This window comes from Citrus sinensis, chromosome 3, assembly GCF_022201045.2.
Source record: "Citrus sinensis cultivar Valencia sweet orange chromosome 3, DVS_A1.0, whole genome shotgun sequence".
NCBI classification, from domain to species: Eukaryota; Viridiplantae; Streptophyta; class Magnoliopsida; order Sapindales; family Rutaceae; genus Citrus; species Citrus sinensis.
In genome coordinates, this window is record NC_068558.1 from 24,576,815 (window position 1) to 24,598,966 (window position 22,152).

A 22,152-nucleotide genomic window follows, 5' to 3' on the forward strand; every position below is an offset into this window, starting at 1 on the left:
AAACACTTTGAATACAAATCATATCTACAGAGGAGATTGCATTGAACACATAGAAACAAATTTCAATTTCAAACAAAATGAATAACAAACAAAGAAGAAATCGAATAGCCAGCATGTGCTGATAATCAGCTTCCTTTTATGAACTTACAACAACTTTTGACATGTCAGCGTTTTATATCACTGACCCTCGAACTGAAGTCAATCGGGGCATTGACTCAATAAGTTCCTCTCGTTTGCATTATTGTCTAAAAGCTTAAGTGCCTTAACTTATATAGTAGCCCTGGCAATGAAATTATCCTTTAATATTTTCAACATATGAAACTATATTGAGGTTGTTATAAATATATTGAATTAAATATATTAATAAATTTTTATTTTGATATTTGTTATTTGTTGATTAATTTTTTAAATTATATTATTGTTTGAATTAAACTCCTATTAGATCGAAATCCTGGCACCACCACTAGATGTGCTAAAAAAGAAGAATCACAATTAGTGAATATTATCGGTTTCTTGTTGATGAGAACCTGATTTCAATAGGAAAAATATTATGGGAGCACAAGTAATGAATAATGCAATCATTAAAATTTTCTTTTTTTAAAAAAAAATAATTGCTAAGGTAATGAAAATTTACTTGGCGGCCATGTTGATAGTTTACTTTAATTTAGATTTTTTTTTCAATGTATTATGAGTAAATAAAAATTGTACAAACATTTGTCATCAACAAGAAACTAATGAGGTTCATAAACCCCATAAAATCTGTACATGGTGAGCTCTGCCATGTAGAAATTTTAAAATAAAAAACTAATGGGTTCATTTGATTTGAATCTCATGGCTTGAATTAGAATCCCGCCCTTCCTCGCTCTTAAAAAATAGTTTACCTCTTAACACTACCTTTAAGTATAAAAAAATATGTTTTAAAGTTAAATTAACTCAAATATATTTTTATCTTAAATTAGTTTTGAAGTGAACTATTATATTTTTAAATGACCAGAAACTTAACACATACTTGGGATTTTCAACACATAATTGGAATTTGGGAAAAGGAAGGGAAAAAAGAAAAAATTAACACCGTGTTACTAAATTTATGCTTGTTGAACCTCATCGAAGGACTGGAGTGAGTGTAATACATATTTTGTTTATTTAATTCTCAAAATTTCTGGTTTATTTGATATTTTTGCCGACAACAAGGACCTCAAAGAAAGATTTCAATTTAATATTATGTATTCTAGAATTTCTAATTTAGCCACTTTCGTTGACCTGAGGAAATTCTAATGAAGCCGGGAAAAATAGACTTCCAAGCCTATGGAAACAGCCAGGAAATTGTATCATAAAAATCATAACAATAATGTGTCTTATTAACAATATTTTATTCCGACGACAAAGCTTAAAAAGTCTCAAGCCTTTTTAGTTTCTTCCATTGTGTAACAAGGCACAAGCAAAAAGCGTCTCTCAGGAATTTTTATTTTTATTTTTTTAATTATTAGTGTCTCAGGAATTAATTAGTGAAGATGAAAGAAAAAGAAGCAGAATATTTTGAGATGGCGGTGTCATATGATACGACGCCAGAAAGATGTTCTTCTCAATCGCAACCATTCTGTTCGTTTCAAAGTCCATCTTCTTCAGATGCCTCTCCCAGCTTCAGCTCTTGTGCGTAGTACGCTCTTAATTTTCTCTGTTTCTTTTTATTTTCCTTTTTTTCAATTTTATCCCTATTTGCTTTTTCTTATTGTGATTTCCAGTTAGTTTAGTAATTGTTAGCAAGTTTAGTAATTGTTAGCACAAGTTTTTAGAGGTGATACGAATCGAATCCCCAGTGGTGATTTTAAGAGAAAACTTTTAGCTCTTAATGGCATTAATCTGTTGAGAAAGAAAGAGCGGACAAGTCGATAATATAATTAGAAATGTTCTAATTTAGTATTCTGGACTTTATTAAGACTTTTTTCTACTTATTTAATGTTTTTTTGCTTGAGAACATCTTGGAATTTCAATTAATTTTGAACATTTATACATAAGACACACTTTACATGAAGCAAACTGAAACTAAGTTTAGGTAATAGTCGATTGAACTTATTTTAAAATCGTTTAGGATAATACAAGATGTATAACTGGATATTCAACATCAAGCTCACATCCTGACAATTAAAGTACAACACTACAACTAGATGATTTTTATCAATGTATATATTGTTACACTTTATATATAGTCCTTTTAAAGAGCAGATATTCAAACTTTATGAAGTGTGGACTCATCCTTTTACAGCGTTGGCTGTACAATATTATAGAGACCTTTAGACGAAGACAAACAATGACTCACCTTACAGTCAATGCAGATGAAGAAGATACAGAAATGGGTCAGAGGAAATGTATTGAGAGCAAAGGTAGTAACTTCGCTTGCAGAATTCGAGATCACGGTAATCAGTTTCTTCCCTAAAAATTTTTTCATGTATGTTATAATCACATCATATAGCTAGGAAAAAAACTGAATGAATTTTCTGAACAAATTAATTGCAGTGAAAATGGGCCCAAAATTTTCTGAAACAGTGAAAAGTAAGCTGAGCTTGGGAGCAAAAATTATTCAAAAAGGCGGGAGGGAAAATATATTCAAGCAGATTTTTGGTTTGACAGAAGGGGAAGAATTCTTGAAGGCCTCACAGTGCTACTTATCAACGACGCGCGGTCCAATTGCTGGACTTCTTTTTATTTCTAATAAGAAAATTGCTTTTTGCAGTGAAAGATCAATCTCTTACTCTTCGTCCACTGGAGAACTAATAAGAACACCATACAAGGTAATTTTAATGATTTTCTATAATTTTTTTCCTTAAGAAAATATGAAGTTGCTATCATAGTTTGTGGTTGATACGGTCAATGTTAATGTGATAAAAATTTATAAAATTAGCGTGTAGATGATGTGATACCCCCGTCTCACATAAAATTCTCTCTCTATATATGTGAGTGTGTGTGTGTATATATATATATATTGAAATTCAAGTAATTTGAAGTATCATTTCAATTTTCACCGAGGCCTAGGGCTGGCAATTTGCGGGCTTGGGCCGGATTTTTTTGAAGCCCAAGCCTAAGCCCACAACATTTAAACAAAGTTTAGGCCCTTCAAAAGCCTGTTCAAATTTGGACAGGCTGGGCTTGGATTTTTTTTTAATTAATTATAAAATATTTTTTTAATTAAAAAAATATTTAAATTAAAAATAATTATCTAATACATAATAAAATAATAGTCCAATGCATAAAATATTAGTAATACAACCTAATAAATAATAAATACTAATATAAAAAATTAAACTAATTTAATATTTAAAATTTTTTCTTTTATTATTTCAATTAAATTTATTTTTTATTTATAAATTAAAAAAATCCTAGCTAAGTCTGGGCTTTTTTGCTAAGCTATTATCCAGGCCCAACGTATGGGGGCTTTGCATTTTTTAGACTTGTACAGGCCCAACCCTTGCTGGTCGGGCTGGGCTTGGGTCGGCCTGAGCTTTTTTGCTATCCCTACCGAGACCTTGAGTCAAGTGGTGAGCTTTCGTTCAATTTCTAAAGATATTTTTTTACTATAATCCTATCCCCAGGTAATGGGGTAGAGATCTCACCTTTTAATAGCCATTAGTTATTTATTTTATTAGCTGGAACTAAATCATGTCAGATAATGAAAATTTTATTGACATAATTCACATTTACAGGTGTTGATACCAATACAAAAGATCAAAAGTATCAACGAAAGTGAGAATGTGAACAAGCCAGAGCAAAAGTACGTTGAAATAGTGACCGTAGACGATTTTGAATTTTGGTTCATGGGATTTTTGCGCTATGAAAAAGCTTACAGAAATCTTCAAAAGGCCATTTCTATGGCTAACGAAGTGTAAATAATTAGGACCGATTTTGAAGACATGTTCAGCTAGTAAGCTTTGACTATCAGTTTTGTGTTAAATAAATGTCGTACATCATATGCTTTAATTTGTATATATGAGTGAAGTTATGAAGGGTGTTATGGGCATTCCAAAGTGGAGCCCTGCGCTGGCTTTAGTGCTCTCGGGTTCAATTGGAACTTTTTTTTTCTTTATTTTTTTTCCCATGTAAATGCTTAAAGCATTATTAAAGAAAAAGAGGAGAAAGGGTACAAAAATCAAAAGAATAAAAGTCAAGAGACGTAACAACAGGGTGGTCTCCACGCATCGTCATTGAAGAGGCGTACCACTGATAAAGGATGATTAGTCCACCACTTAAATTTTAAGAATTTAAACCCATATACCTATATTAGCCAAATCCTCAAACTTGAGATTATCTTCTCTATAGATGTGCGAAGAACGAAACAACATGTTCTTGATCATGTCTTAACAGTTAAGTCATTTAGTACGAAAAAGGTCATGATAAATTATAATTGTTATTGAGGAGACAAGCTAAGCTGCTGTCGAGTCACTCAATTGGGACTTGCTTTACCACTTATTGTGTAACATCATCAATTGAACCACACCAGTTTTTCAGATTTTGCTTTCTTGATCTTTGCTTATACTTGATTCTGATCTCTTGTGATAGATTTAACATAGGTTGATTATTATAGTCCTTCTATCCAATAAGACGGAAAGATCAAAGAGAGGTTCATCAACTGGAACCAAACGAGAATGTATTCAATCTATATGAGTTAAGTGCAATTAGAGATGATCTGTCCGGATTTGGAATTGAAATTAGCTCCAATTTTTTTTTTTGGAACAGATTGGGAGGTATCTTGATGGATGAACATTGAAAAATAAAAACACAGACCGAATGATTTTTAAATAATTTTGTCTGGTTAGCTCAATTTGAATTTTGGAGAGAAATTAATTTGCAGTGAAAATGGGGCCAAACTTCTCTGAAAGGGCGAAAGGTAATTTGACCTTGGACCAAAAATATTCAAAAGGGTGAGAGGGAAAAATATATTTAAGTTGATTGTTTGTTAAAGACAGACGGCGAAATTTTTTTGAAGGCTTCACGATGCTACTTCTCTACTTTTCTACTAGGAGTCAGTGCTACTTGTATATTTATCATTGTCAACAACATGTGGCCCAATTGCTGGACTTCTTTTAATTTCTACTGAAAAAAATTAATTTTTACAATGTAAAAGGGTTTAATACTTATTTAATCTCTATATTTTGACTTAAATATTTATTTAGTTAATATATTTTAAAAATACCTCAAAACACTCGTGCAGTTAAATATACTATATTTTTAATTTCTTACCCTTACTTTTCTTTCCTTCTATAATTATAAACTTTCACTGATATTCTTGAAATTGATTAATTTATCTATAAAAAAGTTAATTAGTAATTTAGCCAATAAATATCAGTATGAAAGAACTAGTATTTTTTGTACCCATGCAACTTAAAAACAATGTTCAATATCCTTACAACAATCTTACTAGTAGTTATTTATAAAAAAATTAATTCACCAAGTTAATCCTAAAAGAAAAATAATAATATAAATGTTTATGCAATTTTTATGTTACTTCTAAAATTAATTTGATAAATTACTATTTTTTCATTAATATCTCCAAGAATGTTTTTGCAAGAGTATTATTGTAAAAGAAAAGAAAAAGTAAGGATAGAAATGTAATATGATTAACAGTAGGAGTGTCTTGAGATTTTTTTTCTAAAATATAGAGATTAAACATGGACTTAACACAAAATATAGTGATTACATCAAGCATTTATCTCAGTAAAAGATTAATTACTCTCTCTTTCCCCATAGGAAAAATGATAAGAACACCATACAAGATAATCTTAATGGTTTTCTAGAATCTTTTTCTTTAAGAAACTATTAAGTTGCTATCATAATTTTTGATTGGCACAGCAAATGCCCATATGATAAAATATATAAAATTAGCGTGTAGATAATGTGATACAATGAATGCCGGTTCATGTGTCCTCATAGCCCTACTTCTGACGGGATGGGCACGTCGCATTGGTTGTCTCTACTAATGCTTAGTAGTCAGCTAATAACTTAAAAAAAAGGTAAAATTGAATATATTCGTTCCACTAAATTTAAGCTCGTTGAACTTGACCGAAGGACTTGAATGGATGAGTGGTACGCGGAGGACCTTTTATAAGGTTCCAATTTTATTTAATAATAATCATAAAAATCCAAGAGGACCAAGACTATGGAACTGCCAGGAAATTTTATCATGAAAAATCATAATAAGAATGTAACTTACTGAAGATATTTTATTCGGGCAATAGAGCTTAAAAATCCTCAAGCCTTTTCAATTTCTTAAAAAGCCTCGAGCGTTTGAGATGCCTCTCCCTGCATCAACTCTTGTGAGCTCTCTTTAATTTTCTCTCTCTTTTTCTATTTATTTTATTTTTTTTAATTTTATTCTTATTTTATTTTTCTAGTTATGGTTGTCAATTAGTTGAATAATTATAGTAATCGATTTTAGAGACGATGCGATCGATTCCCTAGTGGGTCCTGATAACTTTTCCAGATAAATTTGAGCTCTTAATGGCATTAAACCATTGAGAGAGAAAGTGAATAAGTTGATAAATTTTCTATAAACAACTTTTTTTTTTTTAATTTTGAATATTCACTTCGTTCAAAAAAAAGTAATTTTTTAATATTCAAATGGCCACTATTTATTTTTCTTTAATTAAGGAGTTCCTAAAAGAGCCATAAATTAAGAATAGTGACAATTGTATATAGTATTGGTTGAATCTATTTTTCTTCATTAATGTGATAATATTATACAACCTAATAAATGATGACATGTCATATCTTTCATTAATTTTGGATTTAAACAATGTATCCCAGCAATGGGTACATGTATCATGACTCCGCTTTATATCTGCAATTAAAATTCAGGACTAATTTACGATGTCATAATTGAATTTAAGACATTGTAAAGATATGTTTATGACATCATAAGTTTGTCCAAGACTTTAATGCCAAATTAAAAAAAAATTTATGTCGCATAACTCTTATTTATTTGTAACTGTGATGTAGATCTCAGTGATATTGGTCAAAATTTTTTAAAAATATGCTACTTAGATTCTTGATTTTAATTTAATAGATAGGAATAGATACAGTTTAAATTAAATGAGAGGTAAGCTATTCAAGTAGGCATTTATTTGGATCGACTGCATGCAAAATAAAAATAATGAGGGTCAGCTTGTAATATTCCCATTATTTAATTTTACTAATTTATAAAATTATTGTAATAAGCTGTGGATATCCAAATTTTATAAATTTCACACTCACTCTTTTATAGCACCGTAAAGTAGCAATACAACATAACAAAGGCCCTTGATACACCAAAGGGCTTGTAGCCTATTGACAACCCATGCGCCCAATTGGGTTCGAGTTCCAACAATAGCCCAATTGGGTTTGAGTTTCAACACTAGCTAGGATTTGATTTCACTCATAGTAGGGATTTATTTGTCTCCCTTCATTTAGAGTAGAATAGATCTTCTTTAGTATTAAGTGAGGGTTGACCTTTGAGTTATGCCATAATAGAATTACTAAAGGGAGTCCCAATCGATTTCTGATTGTAAAGAGCTCTGATTGTAATATATTAGTATATTAAAAAAAAAGCCCTTGATTCAAAATAAATAATGATTCACCTTATCATCAATGCACAAGAAATGTACTAAGAGCAAAGGTTGGTAAATTCGCATGTAAATAATAACATGAATGAACACTTTATGTATGCAAATAATTACATCACATTGAAAAAAAACTGAATGAATTTTTTGAACAAGTTAATTTGCAGAAAATGGGCACAAAATTTTTTGAAATAGTGAAATGGAAGTTGAGCTTGGGAGCAATAATTATTCAGAAAGGCGGGAGAAAAAAATATTCTCAAGCAGATTTTTGGTTGACAGAAGGCAAAGAATTTTGAAGGCCTCACAATGACACTTATCAACATGTGACCCAATTGCTAGACTTACTTTTTATTTCTACGGATAAAATTACTATGAGGGGTGCTACTGGCGCCCCTCTATGTCTCCGATAAAACTCCCTTTTGTTCATTTTTTTTATAATTTTACGCTTTGCATTAAAAGCAAAAACTTATTGATTAAATTTATCACCTATTATTTTACTTGGTTATTTTCTCTATTACAAATACTAGAAATCTACAAACATAAAAAAGAGGTTGATTGTAAAAGAGTAAGAATTCAAGATTGTGTTACAACCTTTGACCAGTCGAACCTTTGAGAAAATTGCCACGATTGACCAAACCTTGACCAGCTGCTATGGCTTCATCGGCGGCTGGTGGTGATGATCAACCGCCACCAGCACTTCCCCAACTTGCTAGCGACCAGTTCTCTATCCGGCAACTCTCCATTTGATGATTTAGAAGAAGCGTCAACTTTTTCATATTTATCAGATTCAAGATGCTTCTTCTGAAGAGATTTCTGAGCCATCAGCCATTGTTGCCTCTGCAGTTGAATATTTTCAAGGGTTATTGACAGGTGGTATTAGTCAGTTTCAGCAGTCAAACTTTGATTTTACTCCGTCTCTGGTGGCTATCGGGGATGATGTGAATCTATGTAGAAAGCTAGATATGGATGAGGTTAGGTAGGTGGTTTTCTCTATTGATCTTGACAGTGCTCCGAGTCCTGATGGGTTCTACAGTAAGTTTTATTAGTACTGTTGGGATATTATTAGCAATGATTTATTAGAGGCTGTCCTTGATTACTTCAGAGGTTCGACTATGCCTAAGGGTTTTCAGAGTACATTATTGAATTTTTTTCCTATGAAGTCGTCCCCAACATCTTGGATAGATTTTAGACCGATCAGTTTATGTAATATTAGTAACAAGGTTATGACCAAACTGCTTGCGTTGAGATTGGCCCCTCTGTTGCCTCATCTTATTTCTCATTCTTAGAGTGGTTTTGTCCCCTAGTAGAGTGATACATAACAATGTGCTTTTGGTTTAGGAGTTGGTCTATGATCTCAACCATTGTACTCGGGGAAATAATGTGGTGCTGAAGCTTGACATGGCAAAGGCTTGATCGGATGTCAAGGTCTTTCATTATTAAGATGTTGCGGTGTTTTGGGTTTTCAAAGCGGTGGGTTTCTTTGATTCGACGAGTCCTTAGTTCTCAGTCTTGGTGAATGGAGTCAGCCATAGTTTTTCTAGTTTAAGGGAGGTCTTAGGCAGGGCGATCCTCTCTTCTCATGTTTATTTATCATTGCTACTGAGTTTCAATCTCGAGGTTTGGACCGTATATACGCTCAATATCCTTCTATGCGATATTGTTCTGCCACACCTATCGTTGTCTCTTATTTAAACTTTGCAGATGATATTGTTATTTTTTAAAATGGGAATCGATCGAGTCTTTAGCGACAATTGATTAATCAAGCCAAAAGCAGTTTTTACATTAGAACTTTGGCTTTTGCTTCACGACAGGCTATTGTCCATTCAGTCACTGACTTTCAGTGGTGTCAGCTTCCATTCACTTATCTTAGGTGTTCGGTCTTTACAAGGCATCTCAAGATTTCTCATTTTGATGATATGGTCCAAAAAATTAGGGATAAGATCTCGAAATGGGCCAATCGGTTGCTTTCTTTCGGTGGGAAGCTAGTGCTTGTTTGACATGCGTTGTCTTCTATGCTGTCGTGTTCTTTGCCCACCTACAACTGTAGTACAATACTTAGAAAGGTTCTTCAACCTATTCTTATAGGGTGATTCTGTGTCAAGACATTAGATTCACTGGTGTAAACGAGTCAGGTTTAGGTTCGTCATTCCGCCTCTCCTCTTTAGAGATGACTATGTTCGGTTTGGTGGGTTGTTGAACCTCATATGCATTGGTCGGTCGGTTGTGGTGAGTTTTAGGTATGATTGCTGGCTAGACTCTTGCCCTTTGGCCTCCTATAATCTTGCAGCGGCTTCTGGGGTGCTGGTTTCTTTTTATTGGTGAGGTACAACATGGGATCAAGGTAAGCTCTAAGATGTGTTACCCTCTTCGATTGTGGCACAAATTTTATTGGTTCCTTTCTCTAGTAAAAAACTTGATATAATTTGGTGGGCTTCCAGCCATGATGGCCTATTTCATTTGCGGACAGCGTGGGAGCTTGTGCTTTGTTCTAGGCAGAGAGATGAGGTTTTTTTCGCTTATCTAGCAGCGACATATTCTTCTAGAGTTTTCTTTTTTCTCTGGCAGAAATTGCATGGTTTTTTGGCTACTGATAATGCCTTATGTTAGAGAGGAATTTGTATGGTCTCCTGGTGTATTTGTGATAGGGTTGAGACTTCTCAGAATTTTTTCCTTGATTGCCCACATGTTAGGTTAATATAGGTTCATTTTTGGCGAAATTTAGGTATGCGAGATGTGGTGTTTTTAACCCCGCATGCTTTGCTTTGTTATTGGAGACGGTGTGCATCAACTCGGAGTCATATTTGAGTCCTTTTTCCTTACTTTATTTTGTGGCAAGTTTCGAAGGCTTGCAATGCTTTCAGGTTTGATAGGGTAGAGATCTCATCTCTTAATAGGCATTGATTTTTCTATTAGCTGGAATTAAATTTAATGGAAATTTTACTAGATAATTCACATTTACAAGTGTTGAGACCAATAAAGAAGATCAAACGTATCTACGAAAGTGAGAATGTGAACAAGCCTGACCAAAACTACATTGGAATAGTGACTGTGGAGATTTTCAATTTTGGTTCATGGGGTTTTTACGCTATGAAAAAGCTTGCATAAATCTTCAGAAGGCCATTTCGAAGTCAACGAAATTAAATGATTAGGATATATTTTGAAGACAATAAGCTCAGCTAGCAAGCTTTGACAATCATTTTAAAATAGCGTACTTCATATCATATGCTTTAGTTCTGTGTATATGAGTAAAGGTTATTATATATCATATATACCTCCTGCAAGTAAAGAAATTGCATTTTGGTTTTGCTACAATTGCAATTAACAATTTGTTATTTATTTTTACATAAATGCGTAAAGCTTTATTAAAGAAAAACAGGAGAAGAGGTATGAAAATTACAAGAATTAAAGTTAAGAAAAATGATAATGGTGTAATCTCTACTCATCCTCCTTAGGAGGCGTATCATGAATTGAGGAGGATCATTCCACCATGTCAGATTCACACAATTTAAGTCTATATTAGTCAAAGTATCAGCCACAAGATTGCCTTCTCTATAAATGTGGGAACAGTGGAACTGCATGTTGTTGATTATATCTTAACAATTAAGTCATCTAGCGTGAAGAGACCATGAGGGATTATAATTGTTATTAGGAATAAAAGCTATAGCTACTGTGGAGTCACTCAATTGGAACTTCCTTTACCACTTTTTTCCAAAACATCATCGATTCAACCACACCAGTTTTTTCAGGTTTTCCTTCCTTCATCTTTGCTTGACATGATCTGATCTTTGTTTGTAATTGAGTATGATTTCTTGTGGTAGCTAGATTTATCATAGGTTGATTATTATTGTCCACATCCAATAAGATGGAAAGATCTAAAACAAGTTTATCAACTGGGATTCCATACGAACGTGAATGTATTCAATCTATACGATCTAAGACCAATTAGAGATCGATGAGAATTAGGAATTGAAATTGGTCCTAAATTTTTTTGGATAGATTGGGAAATATCTTGGGATCCTGAACCTTTTTACTATTTTTCTTTAAATTTGTATCTGAAACTTAAAAAAGAAAAAAAATAATAACATAGTGGTTTTTAAATAATTTTATTTAATTAATTTAGCTCGAATTTTGAGAAATTAGATATTAAAAAATTGATTTAAATTTTACATATCCCTCTACGTTTAAGAAAAAAATGGAACAAAGACTAAAATCTCTAATCACTAAAACTTGATCTAAACATGACAAGGTCCACGTCCATGCTAGTAGAGATGGTAAAAATATTCAGGTCCAGTTTAGATTTACAAAGATCTGGAAGGTCTGGATCAGGAAAAATCTTATCTGCGCTTTAAAAAATGCAGGTCTCGATATTAAAATTGAAAATCCATACGGATTCAGGTGTAGATCTGAATGCATGTGCATCCAAAAAACCGGATATCCAGATTTGTGTTATTTTTTAATTAATTTATTTAATAAATTGGTAATTAAAATATTTTAAATACCTGGAATATGGGACTGAGTATTAGAAATGGTTTGGGATTAATTAGTCCTAATTTTAGTTCTGAATGTACAACCAAGACAAGATTTGGTCCATATTGATGGAAACAAAAAAATTAATTACACAATTATTTGTCTCTATCTTAACTATTAATTTAGAAAGATTGATGGTCAAATAAATAAAGATTGATTGACTCAATTTTTACTAATCAATCATTATTCCTAAATTATTTTATTTTAATTGGTTAATTTCCTTTTTTATGTCTCAAATACTTGCAAAAAATGATTTGCAAGAGTGCTTCGTTTAGTGAAATTTGTTTTATAACTTATTTTTGGAGATTCATTGAAAATTAGTGGCGTGGAAGTAACTAAGAACTCTTGCTTGTTCTTAATTCGATTTCTTATCTATTAAAACGAAAATCAATTTCTAGTGCTTGCTAGACTGATCATAGGCTGATTAATCAGTCTTTAGATCACATGGCTGGGAAGGCTTGAGTGACGATATAGAGCTCCACTCCCACGTTAAGTTAATTATCATTTTAACTTGGCTTATGAATTATAACAAAAAATCTTGTCCTCTACATAACCTAAATAGGAAAATGATAAGTTAACCAAAATAATAACTTGATAAAGACAGCTCTAAACTATTATTCGTGAACAAGCATGCAAACATTAATTAATTCTTACTGTTACAACTTTTATTCATTTAGCAAAGCATCATTCTATAGACGTTCAGATGCGCATAACGTAAAAACATAACAAGCTTTATTTTTAACCTCAAGCTTTTATTCAGCAGCTCCATCTTCAAGCCTTTAGAAAATAACACTGAACGGGATATCACTCAGTGCCAGATGCCGCACCCCACCGTTCATAAAAATGCAAAATATTTTGCAAAACTTACAAACCAAAGGACAACAAACAAGCTCGTAATCACCATAAAACTCCTCAATCTTGAACCAATTTCTTTTAGTTTGTGGGCCAGGATTGCCTTCAACTCCCCCAATTGTCACAAACCACTGCCCCAATGCTGCATCAAAATTGTCAAGCTTCCATATTGTGGATTGCACACTAGTTTTTACAACTTCAAATTTGATGTTTGAACCAATGGACTAACAAATAACGCCCTTTTTAGGATTTACAGGCGAAAATGTCATTGACAAACCATATTTTTGTATGTTTTGCTCTTGAACAACATGTAGCGGAAATGTTTATTGTCACTGTTGGAAATTCGAGGGTGCAGCAGACACGCAATTAAAGTGAAATTTAGAAATAATGATCACACAAGGACACCAAAATTTACATAGTTTGGTTTTTAGCTGACATCCGTGGGTGAAGATAGAAGAAAATATTTTACTAGTGGAAAGGAGTTATAAGTATTGTAGTATTTTGTCTCAACCCAAAAGTCCAATACAACCAAACTCTCAAAACACTAGAACTAGAGCTCAAAGCTCTCAACACTCTCAACTTACACCTCTTGGTACTCTCACTTGAATGAGAGAAAATGGGATGAATGAAGAGGGCAAATGAGGCCTCTATTTATAGGCCAAGCCATGCAAAAAAATCAACAATGGTGGGTATTAAAATAATATAAATTTCCACCCAACTTTTCTACTTTAATGCCAAAGTCAAAAGTTGATCCCTCCCACTTACCTTTGTTTCCTACTTACTCAGCAACTTTATGCCAAGAGTAAAAAAGTTACATGCTAGTTCACATGTAATTGTTTGCCATAAAGAATTGTTTGCCACATGTATGCACATGCTCAACAATTCTCCCACTTGGAGACTTGATTGAGAACCAATCATGTCTCCACACCATCATTTCTTCTTCACAATTATCATGTTGCTTCCGTCCTTCACTACTTCTCGAATGAAGTGGTATTGTACCGTATGTGCTTTGTCCTAAAATGAAAGGCTGGATTCCTTACAATGTGTAAGACACTCTGACTGTCACAAAATACATGAATTTTTCCTTATTTGTGTCCGAGCTCCTCCAATAACCTTTGTATCCAAATAGTTTCCTTGCAAGCTTGTGTAGCTGCCATAAATTCTGCTTATGTTGTAGATAAAGCCACAACAGTCTGCAGTTTTGAAATCCAGTTTACAACTCCTTCTGCAAGTGTAAACACATAGCCAGTAGTAGATTTCTTTTTATTAAGGTCTCGTACAAAATCTAAATTCATGTAGCTCTTGACAGTAAACTCTTATCCTCCATAACATAATGCAACATCCGAGGATCCTCTGATGTATCTCAGAACCTCTTCACAGTTTTCCAATGCTCTTCATTAGGATTCACCATATACCTATTGACCATTGTCTCTGCTTGTGCAATATCTGTTTTAGTGCATATCATAGCGAACGTCAAATTTCTCACTACTGATGCATACAGTACTCAAGACATCTCATTCCTCTTTGCTTCATTGTTAGGACACATACTTGAGGATAACTTGAAATTAATAGTAAGTGGGGTAGAAATTAGTTTACAATCTTACATGTTAAAGTGCCGTAAGATTTTCTTCAAGTAATTCTTCTAAGAAAGCCAAATCTTTTTGTTATTTCTTTCTCAGTAAATTTGTATCCCTAGAATCTTGTTTGCTGGTCCCAAGTCCTTCATTTCAAACTCTCTACCAAATTTTACCTTTAATTCTTAGACTCGGTCTTTGTTGGGGCCTACTATCAACATATCATCTACATATAACAACAAAATGATAAAATCATTATCCTCAAACCTCTTGTAGTATGCACAATGGTCTGAATTAAATCTGTTGTATCTAAGGCTCATGATGAAGGAATTAAATCTCTTATACCAACACCTCAGCTCTTGTTTAAGACCATATAGAGATTTGTTCAACCTGCAAACCAAGTTCTCCTTACATGTTTCAGCAAAACCTTCTAGTTGAAGTATATAAATCTCTTCTTCAAGTTCTCCCTGAATAAACGCAATTTTCACATTTAACTGCTTTAGATATAGGTCAAATGTAGCACACATTGCCAAGACTATTCTGACTGTCGTAAGTCGAACTACCAGAGAAAATATCTCATTGAAGTTAATGCCTTCTTTCTAAGCATATCCTTTTACCACCAATCTTGTACGATACCTCTCTACTCGATCTTTGCCATCACGTTTGATCTTGTAGACCCATTTGTTACTAATGGCTTTTCTACCATATGGTAGTGGTATAAGTTCTCATATCTTATTTTATTACAGAGATTTAATTTTTTCCTGCATTGCTGTCATCCACAAAGTAACATCTAAGTTGTTTAAAGTTTTATGGAAAGTTAATGGCTCTCTATCCTTTATTAGAAGATAATATGCAACATTGATCTCTGTAACATACTTCGTGTGCCACACCGGTGGTCGTCTCTCTTAAGTTGACTAAGGAACTTCTATAGCTTTGAACTCGACTGGTTTTTGTTCCTCGTGCTCTGGTGCCGCTTCAAAAGAATCTAAACATTTTTTTTGGATTATTTTCCATATATACTAGTATAATCTCTGACTTTTCTTTCACAGTGCTATCATCCCCATCTTTCCTTTTTAGTTGATCTTCTACAAAGATAACAACTCTACTGATGACAATCTTGTGGGAAGTGGAATCTCATAGACAATACCCCTTCACTCCATCAACATACCCCAAGAAGATATATCTCTTGGATTTTAGATCTAGTTTTATTTTTTCTTGGGCATTGTACAACACGTACACAAGACATCTAAATGCGTACAATCAAAAGTAATTAGCTGGCTTCCCAATCCACATCTCCATTGGTGTCTTCAACCTAATTGTTGTAGATGGCGATCGATTCACCACATAACAGGTAGTTCTGGCTATTTCTGCCCGAAATGAGTTTGGTAGACCAGCAGTCCTCAATATGGCTCGCATATTTTCTGTAAGAGTTTTGTTCATCCGCTCTACTACTCCATTCTGTTGAGGAGTGTTTGCCATTATGAACTATCTCTGAATACATTCTTGCTTACTATTGCAAGAAACTCGCCGTTTGTATACTCTCCACCATTATATGTCCTCAAATACTTGATCATTTTCTCAGATTTAAGTTTTATCCGTGCTTTGTACTACTTAAATATTGGAAATACATCTGACTTTTTCTTGGTTGAATACACCCAACATCTCCTGAAATAATCATCAATGAAAGTCACCATGTACTTTGCACCTTCTAAGGACTTATCTGGCGATTCCTAAATATTACAATGAGCCAAGTCTATAATGCATTTATTTCTGGCGTCAGATCTATTGATCTTTAATATATGAGACTTACTTGTAACATAGTGCTCGTAAAACAATAAGTTCGCCAATTTAAGCCCCGAAAGCAACTTCCGTTTAGAGAGAATTTTCAAACCTTGTTTGACATGTGGCCAAGTTTGAGATGCCACATCATCATCAATTCTTTTCCATTTGACACGATACACGCATCAGCTTCCTCTAATGTTTTACCTTTAAACATGAATAGATTGGCACTGATCTTTTCCACTTTCATCAATACAAGCGCACATTTGACAATCTTAATGATCCAATTTTCCACATAAGTCTTGCAGCCAAGACTATTTATTTGTCCTACAAACAATAGATTTTTCATCAAGCCTTTAACATGTCGTACATCCTGAAAAATACGAACTATACCATCAAACATTTTTATTTTAACAGTACCAATACCAACGATTTCCAAGGCATTATCATCACCCATATATACAAATCTTCCTAAGATAGGTTCACATTTGTGGAGTCATTCTCTCTGAGAGATCATGTGCCAGGTAACTCCTGAGTCAATAAGCCAAACGTCAGATAGTTGTTTTCTACTTTTTGCAACCATTGCTGCCTCACTGTATAAAACGTCGCCATCATCTTAGGTACTTGCTACACACCTCTGAGCATTTGATGACTCAGGATCTTTACACTCTCCTCTTTTCTGGTTACTCCAACACTCTTTCTTGACATGCCCCATTTTGCCACATTTGTAGCATCTGACCTTCTTCTTACTTCTTGACTTTGATCTTCAAACAATGTCTACTACAAATACACAGGGCACTCTCTGTTTCCTTTTTCAATTCAAAATCTTAGAAAGATTTCACAATTGAATAAATCAGTGCATTGATTCTAATTATTATGCTACTTCTTTTTGTTATTATTATTTAGCTTAATGTCAACCAAAGTTTCATCCTACTCATTTGAACAAAGTTCGAACCTTGAATCTATTGTTTTTAACAGAAAGGATTTTATAATTTCGAACAGATGATACCTACAAAAGTTACGATGCTACTTTCATATAGTAGAGTTACAAAATTGTATAAAACTTACAAAAATACTAAAATGTTCATATACAGTAAAATCTCTATAAAAAGATATTGTTGAAACTAGGAAAATTTTTTATCCTGATGATGGTTATTTATTAATTAATGAAGAATTTGATAATTTATTGGTAAATTAATGAATATTTATTAATTTAAGACGAGTATTACTTTTTAATTACTTGTGTTATTTAGGCATGTGTAGTATTCTTTTCACAAATATTCGTGCATGAATTTCAAAAGTTATCATATATATACAAAAAATTCTAATAAATGTAATGAACATATACATAGAAGCACAAAATAATGTAAGTATATTGTACATAGTTTCAAATTTAGTACCCTCTGAAGATAAAGTGTTTCAGATGCTTAGAGTACATAGATTAAAAAGTCTATAAGTACATTGGTCATTAGTGTCAAATTATTTTACACATATTTTTAGAAAAGAGTTTAATTAAAAAATTATAGTTTTTAAGAAAACAATCCTAATTAAATGTAATGAATTTTATATGTTATTTATTATTGATATTTCTTGTAATTAACTAATTATTAATTTATATTTTCATTGGACCCTAAAGGATTCATGTAAAAAAAATTATTTTATGCATTTATCAAAATTGTTAATTTAGTGCAATGACCAAGTTAGGACCAGAAGATTTTATTATTTAAAAAAAATTATTAATAATTTTTAGACTTTTCATAAGTTTTAAATTTATTAATTTTTAATTTTTAGTACATTAATTTATTGAATATTTATTCATCGATGTCTTACAGAAGATTTAAATAATTTATGATAAAGTAAATGAGTTTTCATTAGATGGTGTCAAATTTCTGAAATTCTATTTTTGATAAAAGCAGCACAGCCGTTAATAAAAAAAGAAAACATTTGCATTCATTTAGATCACATGAGTGGGCAAAATCATATTTGAGTGATTACATGTTTGCTCTCGTAGGATGGCCTTGGCTACCCAAGTTATTAAAAGGAATTGAAAATTTACCCATTTTGTAAATTTATGTTTAGCCTCCTTATTTTTCTAAAGGGAGATTGAAAGTTTGTATCCTATTGAAATGAATATATATCACATACCTTCTACTATTTTTATAATATTTAATAACCCTCTTGGCATAAAAATTAACAAAAAAAAAAAAAGAGAAGTAAATAAGTCATTTGCTCGATATTTGGTATTGGAAATATAAAATTATTAGAAGAAAAATATTAAAAGAAATAAAGTACAAGAAAAATATCTTGTGATAAATTTTTTATTCATATCAAAATCTAGGAAATGTACTTATTTTTTATTTTTATTTATATATTTTATTTAATTTATAATAAATATAAATAAAAGTGTAATAGAAAATAAGAGTAATATTATAAAATAATGGTGCCAGGTGATTATTAAATATTATGAAAATAGTAAGGGTATAAGCAATATATACTCATTTCAATAGGGAGGAAACTTACCATCACCCTCATTCTAGGCAATTTCATCCGTATAGCATCTATGCATGGTTTATTTATCATAGTCTCATTGTTGGCTTCTTCAATTTTATATTCATATTATACATTTTCTGAATGGAGTTGACTATCACAATAATTTGATCTTCTTCGTACTTTGAAATGAAAATGTTGGCACTAATGAGGAAAATGATGAACCAAAATACCAACATGAAGAAAAGTTTTTATTATTCGTAAACGTGCAACGTTCGTGCAACTTTTATTATTACAACTTAATTTATTCACTTATTAAAGCATGCGTACAACCCTAAAACGAAACAAACTTTATTTTTAACTGCAAGCATTTGCGGAGCTCTCAGCAGCTCGATCTTCAAACCTTTTTAAACACAACTTTGAACGGAACATCACTCAAAGCCAGACGCCGCACCCCACCATTAATAAAAATGCCAACATCTCTGCACAAACCTCTGCAGAAGTTACAAACCGAAGGACAGAAAACAAGCTTGTAATCGCCATAAAACTTCTCAATCTTAAACCAATTTCTCATGGTTCTGGGGCCGGGATTGCCTTCAACTCCCCCAGTGGTCACAAGCCACTGCCCTAATGCCGCATCAAAATTGTCAAGCTTCCACACTGTGGACTGCGCACAACTTGTTGCAGCGTCAAATTTGATGTTTAAGTCAGTGGACTCACGAACAACGCCCTTTTTAGGGTTAACGGGCGAAAATGTTACCGGAAAACCATTTCTAAATGAGTGCTGCTCTTGAACAACATCTAGGGGACATGTCTTATTGTTGCTTCTGCCAGCAAGTGTAAGCCCGCCGCCTTGGCCCTTTGTAACGGGCAAGATGTAGTACTTACTGCCAGCTCGGAGCTGCTTACCGGCGATGTCCAGCACCGGATCAGGTGAAGCATTGCCCCTGACAGGCAATGGCGTTGCAATGAAGGCAAAGAGAAGAATCAGCGAGGTTAAGACTAGTGTGCTTCTCATTGTTATATCGTTATATTTTTTGTTCTTATCTTTTGTTGTTGCGTGTAAATAGCCCTTATGAGACCAAATTTATAGAGTTAGGCTAGTATAGTTAATTAACGGACAGCAAGTTGGTTTGATTCGCCTAATATCTGATTCGAGAAGCCAATGGTCGCCTACAAGACAAGAGCGGATTATGACATTCTGTTTTGTGAACTGTAATTATTATTTTTTTTCCCGCCTAAACAGCCTGATAAGAAGATTTAATAAAAATTCAACAATAGAAAGCGTAGTTTAGTAATAAAGTCAAAGATTTAGTTTAGAATTATAAGTCAATAATCTTACCTTTTCTCTTACACTAAATTTAATCGAATTTAGATCTGATTCCTCTGTCTTTGTCATTGGTTTTGTCATTTTGTTTAAATCGCATAGTATATATGTTTAATTTTAAGGATATATTTATTTTCTTTTTGTGCTGAAGTTAGTCTCGTCAAGCTAGGTGTTTGTCGAAAAATTAAATTAGAAAAGAAATGATAAAGCATATGTTTAGGGAGGCACAACTTGTCCCCTCTTCTTGAATATAAAAATTGCACCAAGATTTTGAAAACAAGAAATGATGTAGAAAGACATTTAGGTGAAGATATCAAAACATGTTACTAGCAGATATATTGGCTAAGCTCATATGGAGATGCCTGTTAGTATTAAATTATGTGAAATTATGAGTTGTATATCCTAAATTTTTCATGTTATAAAAAATATTATGTAATTTTGAATTTCTTTGATTTTCCACTCTAAGTTTGTAAATTATAACCGTATACAAACTCAAGATGGAAAATCAAATAAATTCAAATTTTTATCATATTTTATAATAACATGGTGAACTTAAGGTATATAGCTCATAATTTTTCTAAGTTTTATTTTATTATTTACAGTGAAAAGTCAAAAATGCCTTTGAATTCAAGGGTAAAATTATCTTTTCACTTAGATTCTATTGAATATTATAATAGTGTTAACATTTTGGTGGGCGGTAATACAATTTACAAGCTTAGAGTGAAAATTCAAATAAATTCAAATTTTTTATTATTTTTTTATAGTAAGGTAAACTTAGTATATATAGTAAATAATTTTCCTTTATTTATTAATGTTTAGGCCCATTTTTTAGCCCAAACGGACTACAATATTAATGAATTTGTCTTTAAAAGGGATTGGAGTAGGGATAGCGAATTGATCCATCCAAGTTGGATATCCATATATCCAATTTAATTGGGTTAGATAATATATATCCGATGCATTTTGGATATGGATATGATTTTTTTTTAAATATATAATTAGATATTGGATGGATATGTGAATCCATTTATCTGATTGGCCTAAAAATAATATTTTATAAAATTAAAATGAAGTGAAGAATTATATTTGCCATAATATTCATTTACCCGAATGTCATACCCTTTTCTATTTTTTATTTAGCAAATCCTAGGTTCTCTTTTTACTTCACGCGTCAGCTACTAGTTGCTCGCGAGCCATTGATCACACCGGTTGTTGCTTATTCACGGGACATTGATATTAGTTTATTCCAGACTTTGCTATCTCCTTTTCAGCGTTACAGCTTCTTCTTTTTCTTATTTAACATATCTTTCTTTTTATCTTTCTCTCAGTGCATTAATAACTACATGTGTTAGCTTTTATTTTATGTCTGTGTTTTGATATCAATTGATGGTCCAAATGTTGCGTGAACTGTGAAAGTTTTCTTCTTTGCTTGAGTTAAATGAAACATTGAAATATACTGATAATTTGGTGTTCGCATGTTAATTTATGGATAATTCGACATAATTCACATGTAGAAATTATTTTTGAAATTTATGGGCTAAATAAATTTTATGGACTAAAAATTCATTTCAAACACCTGCCATTTCTTGTAAACTAATACTTACTAGGTAAAAATGGTTATTGTTTAAATTACTTTTATTTGTCAGTGTATAATTTGATGAATAGTGGATTTGAAATATTCCGTAAACAACACTTTGGTCAATATTTGTGAGTGCAAGATTTGATGTTCCATGCCAACACATGTAGTAGAATTTAGTATGGGTGGTCAATTTTTAATCCCACATCGCAGTAGACTTCATCCTAGTATATTAGAGACTTTAGTGTGTGCTCAGAATTAGATATGAGTTCAAATAAAAGGTATCAAACTCATCTGAGTTCCACATTTTATTTAAGTTTGATAACATTTGTTTACATTCTATTTCAAAACCACTTTTATTTTTTTTAACCAAAAAAAAAAGAAAAACGGAATTCCTAAAGATAAGCTAATAACAAAGAAGAAATAAATAGAGAAGTGATTAAT

The 22,152-nt window shown here is 32.3% G+C and overlaps 2 protein-coding genes across 12 annotated transcripts in view; one reads left to right on the forward strand and one right to left on the reverse strand.

The window, feature by feature from the left end:
* The window catches only part of LOC102628826 (putative GEM-like protein 8), a 29,589-nt gene extending 25,417 nt beyond the window's left edge, over positions 1–4,172 (forward strand). The window contains exons 2-5 of one of the 10 annotated variants that reach the window (XM_052438103.1): positions 1,465–1,657; positions 2,264–2,414; positions 2,515–2,789; positions 3,699–4,172. In XM_052438103.1, the coding sequence (XP_052294063.1) occupies positions 1,574–1,657; positions 2,264–2,414; positions 2,515–2,789; positions 3,699–3,881 (693 nt within the window). In that variant the 5' untranslated portion in view covers positions 1,465–1,573 and the 3' untranslated portion in view covers positions 3,882–4,172. Of the gene's footprint in view, positions 1–1,398; positions 1,658–2,263; positions 2,415–2,514; positions 2,790–3,698 lie in introns of those variants that run through there. The other 9 variants (XM_052438101.1, XM_052438104.1, XM_052438102.1 and 6 more) reach the window with 9 other exon arrangements.
* The window catches only part of LOC102629458 (kunitz trypsin inhibitor 5-like), a 63,241-nt gene extending 43,370 nt beyond the window's left edge, over positions 1–19,871 (reverse strand). Inside the window, exon 1 of one of the 2 annotated variants that reach the window (XR_008053387.1) lies at positions 19,139–19,871. Coding sequence is in view for 1 of the 2 variants with exons in the window: in XM_052438111.1 (XP_052294071.1) it covers positions 19,203–19,823 (621 nt within the window). In the remaining variant the exon portion in view is untranslated. Of the gene's footprint in view, positions 1–19,035 lie in introns of those variants that run through there. The other variant, XM_052438111.1, reaches the window with a different exon arrangement.
* Positions 19,872–22,152: the final 2,281 nt, after the last annotated feature.